The following is an 11154-nucleotide window of genomic DNA, read 5'->3' as shown; positions in this document are numbered from 1 at the left end:
TATTTCACTTGTGGAAAATTTGGACTTCTAGAATTTGAAATATTAGTATTCTAATTTTTGACAAAGTTTAGCTTTAAGGATTTTCAAACATAATGGATTCAAAATTCAAAAACTTCAAAAAAGATCAAACTTTGAAAAGTTTTAAATTTTAAGAAGTCTGAATTTTCGTAGGAGAGAGAGAGAGAGAGAGAGAGAGAGAGAGAGAGTGAGGGTCACGTGGGTGAGGCCTCCTTGTCCTATCTACATGGTAACATGAAGCAGTTACATGCAACGCTTGGCGCAATGACTATGGGCACAATTACCGGCAAGAGAGCCTTCGTAGAGTAATACTGTATCTCACCCTCATGTTCCATGCCTATATAAAGCTTCTCCTTTCGAACATTCATCATACGAACTGGCCACAATTTCTTTCTCTTTTGTGATATTTCATCACATCCAACTTTCTTTGGTATGTCTTATTATTAAGCTTCAAATTCTATTAAGCTAGAGCTAGGCGATGAAGTCTCCGCGCCATCGAGCATTCCTCGAGATGAATGTCTGTTCTACTTTGGAATGAGTGGTATCTGGAAATTAGGCATGATGGATCTGAGACAGCAAGATGGTAGAGATTTATGATAAATGCATTTCTTGTTGAGAATAACATCGATAATCATGTCTAGTCTAACAATGTCCTCCTTTAGAACCACCCATTTGTACCATGCAAGTTGCACAATAGCAAATCCTTCTACAGAATATACTTTTTGCCCCGTGATGCGGTGTTGGAGCTAGTGCATTACCTCGTCCATGTGTGTTGTATTTCCCCTTGTTGTTTCGATCGTCTCTAAAAATCGCTTGACTTGACTGAATAGAACAGTAAAAATGGAGGTGCCCAGAACTTCTTTTAAGGACAGGGAAGCTTTATGGTGAGTGTGCTATCTGGGAAAACTTGGGCGCTCTGGCGACTGTTGCGGCGTCGTGACCCCCCGCCGGGATTCGCTTGCTGGGCCGGCCGGCCGCCTCTGCCATGGCCGGCATCGCTCCCTTCGTTGCTTTGGCTCTCCCTCCCGGCCGCGGGCCATCCCTCTTCATCGCGCCATCGCCAGTGAGGTGGGCGGACCTCGCGAGGAGGATGAGGAGGAGGGGGCATGGTGGAGCGCCCGGTGTGGAAGGCGCCACCGCTTTTCAACGAGTTCTTGGCGGCGGCCCGTGTTGTCCCTCGCCACGGGCGGCCTGGCGCTCGTCGCCGCGGTCCTGGCCGGCCACCGGCTGCGCGGCGCGGTCGTCCTTCCCCGCATCTCCCCTTCGTGTCCGGGGCGGCGCGACCTTGCTCCCCGGTGGTGGATGGCTCGGTGCCCTCCCCTGCCCTGGCCTAGGCTGCGGCTGAGCATCTAGGCTTGGATGTGGCCGGGGGAGCGGCGGCGTCGGCGCTGCCGCCGCCACCGACGTCCCAGGCCGATGTCGTCCCGTGGTCGGGTCCTGCTAGGGCTGCAGGGCTGCGTGGGCCGCCTAGGGCCTGTGTGGCCGCTGGCCCAGGTGGGGCTTGGGCCGGCCTGCTTGGACGTGGCGTGGCTGGGCATGGGAGGGGTGGGATGTCGGCCCAGGCGGTGCGTGATGCAGGCCGCCGGGCCCAGGCCTTGCTAGACCGGGCCAATCGCGCCTGGCTGCTGGCCCTGGCTGATCCCGCCCGTTGGATCTGGATCCAACAGGGCGGATCCGATCCGCGGGTGGGGCAGATGTGCAGCGCTTCGGGCGCTCTTCCCGTTACTGTCGTTCTCGCGTCCCCCCCCCCCCCCCCCCCCCCCCCCCCCCGCGCTGTCTGCGCCCCTTCCCTAGATTCGTCTACGCTGCCGGCCGCCCTCCCCTCCTCTCCCCCTTCGCCGGCGGCTCCTGGTCTTACCTCGACGTCCTCATGACCCGTGAGGTGGTGGATGGGCAGCCGCGCCCCAAACGCCCCCTGGATTCCTCTTTCGCGCAGAGTGAGGCGGGCCTGAGCCGGTCTGGCCAGGTGTTGACCTACGCCAGAACCTTTCTCCGGCGGCCCCCTCCGCCGCGTGACCCGTCCCGGGACCCCCGCCTGCCCCTCCCGGGCTCTCCTGGTGACGTTCGTCGCTAGGAGGCCGAGCACCGCCGGACTGACGAGCTGGCCAGGAAGGCCTCCCTCCGGTCGAAGCTGGTTTCCCGGCCCCTGCCCGTGGCTCACCAGCAGGAGGGGTCCCTCGCCCGGCCGGCCACTGCTCTACAGGAGGCGCCACGCGCGTCCGACGGGGACTGGCGCCGCCGCAATTCGGAACGTGGTGAGGCGTCTGGCTCCCGGGGTGCCTCCTCCGCACGGGGTGAGCGTCGTGCGGACGAGCCCCGCCGTGCGAGGTCTCCTGCTCTCAGCCGTCGGGAGGACCAGCGTACGTCCCGTGATGATGGTACCATGGGGCGTCGGGCGGATGCCCGCTTTGAGTGGTCGGCCTCCCCGCGGCGGCCCCTTGACGCTCCTGGTGCGGTTGCGCCCGTTCCTCGCCGCGTCCACTCCCTCCTTGCCCCTACAACCTACGCAGTAGAGCCGGTAGGAACCCTAGTCCTACCACCATGAATCAGCTGTTTTCGAATTCGGAAACAGTTGAATTCCTGGCAAACCATTTCACCACACGTGTTCAGTTTGTCATTTTGAGTCCATGCCCCCTGCTTACACAGCGGCGAGGCCAACCAGGGCGCATACAGGGGCGGAGTCAGCAGCTTGGTAGTGCATCCATTTACGTGTGGCGGCCTGCGGATTTGGGTGCATGACAGCCGGCCAACATGTTGTGTGGGCGTGATGTTGTCGGCATGTTGTACATGAGTGTTGGCTGCCAGAGGCGCGCGTGCCTGACCGATATGTGTGTGGTGTGTGAGGATAGCTTTATTCATATTCTTCCAATTTTGAGAGAGGAAGAGAACTCAGTAGTGCTGCCAATTTTGGCACGCAATGTTCGTTTTTCAGATTCACCATAATTGGTAATGTTGTTTAGTACTTTAACTTTGTCATGGTTCAATAAATAGGCAGTTAATTTTTGTTGTTCGAAAGGAAAAGCAGTGCTACAATAGCACGGTTGATTTTGGTTGCTAGAAGGAAAAGCAGTGCTACAAATTTTAAATGTAGGATGTTGTTTTTCACAGTTCGGTCAAGTATTGCTTATTTGCGTTGTACGATCACAACTCTAAGCTTAATCTTCTTTTAGTTGTGTAGCATTGTAGACCTGGGTCCTTTATTCCTAGCAGATCAACACGTTTGGTCAAATTTAGCTTATTTGATAATGTGCAAACAATAAATGGTGTGAATATATGCGAAGTTCGATGGAAAACATTGAAGTGTATGATGCTCCAGGCTCGACGACAAGTGTTATCGTCATGAGGCCAGACGACTTGTTGTGCCAATCCGGTGAGAGCATCCAATAGCGGAAAGTCATCCGAAGAATCATGTCCAGTGAGTAGTCCAGCTCCAGCAACAAGACCACATCTGGTTTCCACCAACAAGCTGGACCAGCGGCATTGTACTCGGGTAAGCTCGTGAAAATTCTTTCAATCCAGACATTTTATACTGATAGCTAACATCAGCTTACTATGGTTTATATGGTTTATGAAAACAATAACTTCTATTAATAATAAGGAATTTTCTGCGTTTTCAGAAAAGCAAAAGAAAAACAATTGGCAATCTATTGTATGAAAAACTACTCTTCCATCAGATGAAGAATGGTATGTTGGCTTCTTCACGTCCGAACTTCATGCTACAAAAAGCACTATCAGTTTAACCTTATTATTGATGTTTATTGAAATTAGATATAAAAAATGGTTGCGTAATGGCACATGAAGCAGGTTGTGCCTCTTTTTTGCCCGGTGCAACGCATGGGCATTTGTACTAGTAGTCACTTATAACTCTTGCCCAGCTAGGCTATATGTACTGCAGGAATAGTCCACAAACTATTTCGGTCATTGCTAGAGATTTTTGTTCCCTTCTGTGTTTGGTCATTCGGTCCTACCTGCACAATATCACCAACAATAGTGCTCTTGTAGTGTGTTAGTTTCTTACACCGTTGAAATCCAAACGACTAGCTAGCAAGGAATGGCAGTTGTAAAGAATTCTATGCATGCATGGACTATCTTGGCATGAGCGGCATCAGGAAGCATTTGGCATGTGCTGCTTCACATTGCTGTATATGTTCCATGGAGTCCATGTACTCAGACACACATCGTTGGGCGGGAATGGCAGGAATATGTCGTAGAAGTAGATAATAGTTCCAGCCTGGTGGGCTTGGGGTCGATTCTGCGAGGGCTGGCGTTTCATCTTGACGTTGGAGAAGACGCCTACATATTTGCTATCCATATTATGGCCAAACCGTCAGTTCAATCTAAGGCCTCCTTTGATTCATAGGGTAGGGAAATCATAAAAATAGAAAAGTCATAGGAACTGAGATGACATGCATCTCAAATCCTATGAGTAGGAATAGGAAAGAAGATGTCGTTTGATTCACTTTATAGGATTTTCTCCATTGAATCTAGGCTAATGTTTATTTTCCTATGAAATGTGGAGGATAGGAAGAATTCCTCCATAGAAATAGGATTCCATTCCTACAAATCAAAGGGCTTTAAAGGAATTTTTCCTATAAAAATCCTATCCTATGAAATCCCTACAAAAATCCTACAAACCAAAAAAGGCCTTAAGTGTTGTAATGGCCGAGAGTGCCGACTGGAACTGCTATGGCTGTGTGATACTGTGATATACTCGACACATAACTGCCATTGGGGCTAGTTCACTCATGGAAGCGTACGAAGCATGCCACCAATATGATCAAATCAACAAGAAATTCCGGTTTTGGATAGAAAATCATTGAAAATACTCGTCTAGGACAAGGTCACAAGGAAATTCCAAACAAACCAACCGAACAGACCACTATCAACATGAAACGAGGCTATATTCGTTGTTCAATTATTCATCTCCTTGAATTTTTGTCAAGTGTCATGTACCCTGAAAGCTCTAATTTTTGTCAAGTGTCATGTACCCTGCCACGATGCTCATGCACAACCAAGATTATGCTTGTTCGCCTCTACCTTGGGTCAAAGTCCCAAAAGCAAAACGGACCATGATTACGAGCCAAAAAAAATGCTACACATATGGATAAATTTAACAAAATTAACTTTACATGATGATGTGCCAGTTTTTAATTGGATATTAGTAGTGAAGTGGGGCCCACCATGAAATTCAAGGGGGGTGGGGGGGTCCGTAGGCTACGAACAAATCATGAGTAGGTTTAGGATTTTGTTATGGGCTGGGCATCTCCGAAAATTTAGAGCCTTAGTGCAGAAGGAGGCCATAAATATTGAAGAATTCTTGTAATTAAAGAACTAATACAACTTAAAGCATATTCTCACTTAATTATTTAACTTCAAATAGGTGTTATTTGGTATAATATTTTAAAATTTATCAAATATTAATGATAGAAGAGTAACATATTGGTAGAGTAGTGCCATAAATATAAAAAATATAATGCTAGAAATACAACAGAAAATAGCAATTCCTCCTTGAGGACCATTCAGGTGTATTGTGAAATTTGTACAATAGCAAATCCTTATACAAAATCTACTTGTTGCCACGCGGTGAGGTGTCGGAGCTACTGAGCTAGTCCATTACCTTGTCCATGTGTGTGGTATTTCCCGTTGTTGTTTTGATCATCTCAAGAAATCGCAAAAAAAGATTTGAAACAATATCAAGCCATTGACACTATGTGTGTACCATCTCACAAAAATTCAAACCGATATCTATCGCAGAGCTCTAGAAACAAAAATGTGTATTGTGAGACGCATGCATGTGATAGTTTATTCTACAGTTGTGTTTCTTAGATAACATGAAATCTACCCGCCGACTCCCACCCAAATTTTCAAGTGCGACCCTCACACAAAACATAAATGTGTCGACCTGTGCTTCCGAGATAACATGAAAGAAAGATTTTACATGTGTATTGTGAGACACATGCATGTGATAGTTTATTCTACAGTTGTAGGCAAATGTCGAGACTAAGTGATTTCAACAAGCCATAGAAAGTTTTAGTGGGACAATTTACTAGGGAGTCATTGTACTCTTGCTCATGGATAATACCAAAGATACATGCGGGTAAGATCATCCTATGAAATTATAGTTGCATCATTACTCAACTATGTCAGGAAAGTTTAAATTGTAAGAGCACTGGGGACGATTCTAATCAACAGGTCACGCTAATTGGTTTTTCAACTATCACTTCCTAGACGTGGTGAGATTTCCTTTTTTAATGTTTATGCTTGGCCAAAATTTTCTTTTCAGTAACTTCTACAAGATGCAGACCCAACTTCCAGAAATTCCAACATTTATAAAAATAAAATGGAACTTTAAATTTTCAAATATTTCTACCTTTTGAAAAGTTGGACTTCTAGAATTAAAAATATCAGTATTCTAATTTTCAAGAAAGTTTAGCTATCGGAAATTTCTAACTTTTGCGAAATTTAACTTTCAAGTTTTTTCAAACTTTCAAAGAGAGAGAGAGAGAGAGAGAGAGAGAGAGAGAGAGAGATGGAGTCGCATGGGTGAGCCCCCCTTGTCCTATCTACATGGTAAGAGCATCTCCAGCCGCGCCCTCAACAGGCCCCCCCAGGCCACTTTTTGGCGCCGGCGCCAAAAAAACGCCTCAGTCGCGCCCCCAGGACGATGAAAAGCGCCGGTTCGGCCCTTTTTCCGCCTAGTGACCGCAGGCCGAACCCGGCGCACTGGGGGGCGATCGGGGGCTCCGGCGCAAGGGAAAAGCGCGGCTGGCCCACACCCTCAGGTGAAAAGTCAAGATTTTCTTCCCCGACTCGCCTTCCAGCCCCCGCGCCCTCGGCCGCCACTAGCTATATCCCGGCGCCGGCCGCCGCCTTTCACCGCTAGATAGCCATTCCCTGCCGGAAAAATAGCAGAGGTTCGCCGAGGCAGCCCCTCCAACAGCAGCTGGGCGTTTCCGGCTGCCGTTTCCGCCCGCGGAGGGGCAGTTTAGTGGCGGGTGCACGCCCATCGGGCGCAAGGTGTTCGGCAATTTGTCTGCCTCGGCGATGGACTCGAATGACGAGGAAGCGCTCGCCGTGCTGCTGGAGGAGGAAGCCAAGGCCGACGTCCAGGAAGAAGAGCATATGATGGTGCTCGCCGCCCTCGCCCAGCTGCTGGCGAGCAATGAAAAGCCGCGGCGAGGTGGCTCGGCTTTTGGGCGGGTGAAAGCAAAAAAACGGCATCGTCTCAAAGGCTACTGCATGCTCTACTCCGACTACTTCGCCGATGCTCCACTTCACGGCGACAAAACATTTCAGCGCCGTTATCGGATGAGCCGAAAGCTCTTCTTCAGAATTGTGAATTCCATCCGGGAGTTCGACAACTACTTCAAGTGCAAGATGGATTGCACCGGGAAACTTGGATTCACCTCGATCAAAAAGTGCACGACAGCGATGAGGATGCTTGCATACGGAGCTCCCCGGTGATTCACTCGACGACTATGGGTGCATGGCCGAGTCCACCGGCATAGAGTGTTTCTACAAGTTCTGTCAGGCAGTGGTGGCAGTGTGACCGCAATACTTGAGAACACCCAATGCGGAAGACACTGCTCAGATCCTAGCACAGAATGCAGCAAGAGGATTTCCTGGGATGCTTGGAAGCATCGACTGCATGCATTGGAAATGAAAGAATTGCCCATTTGCTTGGCAGGGGATGTACAAAGGCACCAAAGGCGGTTGCAGTGTGGTACTTGAGGCGGTGGCCACACAGGACCTCTGGATTTGGCACTCCTTCTTTGGTATGCGAGGAACTCACAATGACATCAACGTGCTGCAGTGCTCTCCTGTCTTTGCCAAGCTTGTTGAAGGTCATTCTCCTCCGGTGAACTTCGAGATCAATGGGCGGCACTATAACAAGGGGTACTATCTAGCTGATGGCATCTATCCGAGATGGTCGACATTTTTGAAGACGATCTCAAACCCTATGCCAGGAGGCAAGAACGCCTGGTTTGCGAAGTTTCAGGAGGCTTGCAGGAAGGATGTCGAGCGGGTATTTGGCGTGTTCCAATCTCGATTTGCTGTTGTCCGGTACCCCGCTCAGGCCTGGTCCAAAGATCAAATGTGGGAGATTATGACTTGTTGTGTCATCTTGCACAACATGATCATCGAGAGCGAGCAAGAAGACCCAGTGTTCGACACTGAACCATACTACAGGAAGGGTCCTCTAGCCGAAGTTGATCACCAGCTACCGGCAACCTGGACTGCCTATCTCAGTATGCGTCAGGAGATCCGAGACCCACAGGTGCATCATCAACTGCAGAAAGATCTGATTGAGCACCTATGGAGGCTCAAGGGGGACGCCGGGCGCGACGTGTGATGAAATATGCGTTTTTATTTGTTGAACTATATAATTTGTATTGAACTATTTGTTGTTGTACTATTTTGTTGAAGTATTTGATTTTTCTGTGATGAAATATGTGATAAAAAATTATGTTGATAATTGAACGCCGAGACACGGCGAACCACGCCGAATATGGGCCTATTCTCGCTCATATGGGCCCTTTATTCGTCGAAATGGGGCTGAAAAATGGGCCATTTTCGGCACCTGGGGGCGACGACTAGGTGCAAAACCGGTTCCAGCGCCGATTGTATCGCCGGCTCGCCCCAGGGGGCGATTTTTATGCGTCCTGGGGGGGGAGGGGGGCAACGGCTAGAGATGCTCTAACCTGACATGCATCCCTTCGTGCAATGACTATGGGCATAGTTACTCGCAAGAGAGCCTTCTTAAAGTAATAGTGTACCTCACCCTCATGTTGCATGCCTATATAAAGCTTCTCCTTTCCAACATTCATCATATGAATTGGCCACACTTTCTTTCTCATTTGTGACCTTTCACCACGTTCAACTTTCCTTGGTTTGTATTATTATTAAGCTCCAAATTCTAATCAGCTAGAGCTAGGCAATGAAGTCTCCTCATCATCGAGCATTCCTCGAGATCAATATCTTTTCTACTTTGGAATGAGTGGTATCTGGAAATTAGGCATGACGGATCTGGGACAGTAAGGTGGTAGAGATTTATGATAAGTGCATTTCTTGCTGAGAATAATATTGATAATCATGTCTAGTCTAACAATTTCATGCTTGAGGACAACCCACGTGGAGAGTGCAACATGTAAAATCGTAAATCCTTGTACAAAATCTAGTCGTTGTCCTGTGGTGCGGTGTTGGAGCTAGTGCATTACCTCGTCTTTAGAAATGAGAAAGAAAGTGGTATTTCCCCTTGTTGTTTCGATCGCCTCTAGAAATCGCTAAAAAGATTAAAAACAATATCAAACCATTGACACGATGTATGTGCCATCCCACAAAAATTCAAACCCATATCCATCCCGTAGCTCAAGAAACAAGCAAAAGCGGATCCAACGCTGAACAGTGGTACTCCCTCCTTCCATCTATATAGGGCCTAATGCGGTTTTCGAGGCTAACTTTGACCAAATGTTAGAGCAATAATATATGACATGCAACTTACACAAAGCACATCATCAAATTCGTATGTGAAAGGAGCTCTCAATGATATAATTTTCACATTATGCATGTCATGTAGTATTAATTTTATCAATAGTCAAAGGCGGTCTTGAAAAACGCATTAGGCCCTATATAGATGGAAGGAGGGAGTAGCAAGTAATTCAAATCAGCACCAACACATATTTTTCTTTTTGTTCTTCAAACTATTTCCGGAATTCAGGTTTAGATAGTATTCTTGGACCATGGTAAATACATGTTGTATGTCCATGTCTTGATTCTTTTTTTTCTTCAAAATATAACCAGCACGTAGCCCCGGCTGGCCACGGCGCACCGCAGCCACAAGCCCTTTTCCCCCACAAAATCTTCCCGCCGGCTCCCACCCGGCCACGCCGGATTCCCCCGTGCCAATGGCGCGCGCCCACCTCACTCCCCCTTATCCCCGCCTCACCCACTCGCGCCACGCCCCTTATCCCCTCCTCTTACAAACCCACACAAACTAATCGCCCACCCCCACCCTCCAACGATCACGAATCAAACCCCTCCACACGCCCGCCCGCCCGCGCGCGCGCCAAGGACACGCCGGACGCAGCAGCAATGGCCGCCCTCACCGCCTCCATCGCCACCTCCACGGCCTTCGCCGCCAAGCCGCGCCTGGCCCGCCCGCCGGCGCGCCTCTCCGTCTCCTGCTCCGCGTCCAGCGGCGACAACACCACCCCCTCCCTCTCCGCCTCCATCAAGACCTTCTCGGCGGCCCTGGCGCTCTCCTCCGTCCTCCTCTCCTCCGCCGCCACCTCCCCGCCGCCGGCTGCCGCCGACATCGCGGGCCTGACCCCGTGCAAGGAGTCCAAGGCGTTCGCCAAGCGGGAGAAGCAGTCGGTGAAGAAGCTCAACTCGTCGCTCAAGAAGTACGCGCCCGACTCGGCCCCCGCGCTCGCCATCCAGGCCACCATCGAGAAGACCAAGCGCCGGTTTGAGAACTACGGCAAGTTCGGCCTGCTCTGCGGCTCCGACGGCCTGCCCCACCTCATCGTCAGCGGCGACCAGCGGCACTGGGGCGAGTTCATCACCCCCGGCGTGCTCTTCCTCTACATCGCCGGCTGGATCGGGTGGGTCGGCCGCAGCTACCTCATCGCCGTCAGCGGCGAGAAGAAGCCCGCCATGAGGGAGATCATCATCGACGTCGAGCTCGCCGCCAGGATCATCCCCAGGGGCTTCATCTGGCCCGTCGCCGCCTACCGCGAGCTCATCAACGGCGACCTCGTCGTCGACGACGCCGACATCGGCTACTAATCAGCGGCCATGCGTGCGTGGTTGGCTAGTCGGTCCCAACTCAGGTGAGCTCTGCACCCATGTCTGAATTAATGTGCTCAAAGCCATGGCTCAATCAATCAATGGTGGAAGATTAATGTATCTTGCGTTCTTGTTTGCTTTGGCAGATGGACAGCGGAGGATGGATGAGGGCTTGTGGTGTCGATCTGTGTGGGCTTGGTGTAGGAGCTGATAGGATCCTGGAGAAATGGAAGCTCTCTTGTATTTAAGAAACTGAACCCAATCTTGTATAACTATTGTGTTCTCTCTTCACATTTGTGTATTTTACCATTGTTCAAATTGTTGAGAACAATTTCATGATGCACAGCA

The 11154-nt window shown here is 49.7% G+C and overlaps 1 protein-coding gene and 1 long non-coding RNA gene across 2 annotated transcripts; both read left to right on the top strand.

Moving 5' to 3' along the window:
- Positions 1-680: 680 nt before the first annotated feature.
- LOC123107909 (uncharacterized) lies at positions 681-3958 on the top strand. The gene is made up of 2 exons (XR_006451797.1): positions 681-3508; positions 3636-3958. It is a non-coding gene; the product is annotated as an uncharacterized lncRNA (long non-coding RNA).
- Positions 3959-10012: 6054 nt separating this feature from the next.
- LOC123105238 (photosystem I reaction center subunit III, chloroplastic) lies at positions 10013-11154 on the top strand. The gene is made up of 2 exons (XM_044527266.1): positions 10013-10850; positions 10953-11154. The coding sequence occupies exon 1, from the start codon at positions 10111-10113 to the stop codon at positions 10804-10806; it is 696 nt and encodes a 231-aa protein (XP_044383201.1). The 5' UTR covers positions 10013-10110; the 3' UTR covers positions 10807-10850; positions 10953-11154.

The sequence above is a fragment of the Triticum aestivum genome, chromosome 5A, assembly GCF_018294505.1.
Source record: "Triticum aestivum cultivar Chinese Spring chromosome 5A, IWGSC CS RefSeq v2.1, whole genome shotgun sequence".
NCBI lineage: Eukaryota > Viridiplantae > Streptophyta > Magnoliopsida > Poales > Poaceae > Triticum > Triticum aestivum.
The sequence above is the reverse complement of the archived record's forward strand: the minus strand, read 5'-3'. Positions and strand labels throughout refer to the sequence as shown.

Bases quoted from the DNA above. Each gene is read 5' to 3' on its own strand.
- LOC123105238 (XM_044527266.1), top strand. From the start codon at position 10,111: ATGGCCGCCCTCACCGCCTCCATCGCCACCTCCACGGCCTTCGCCGCC.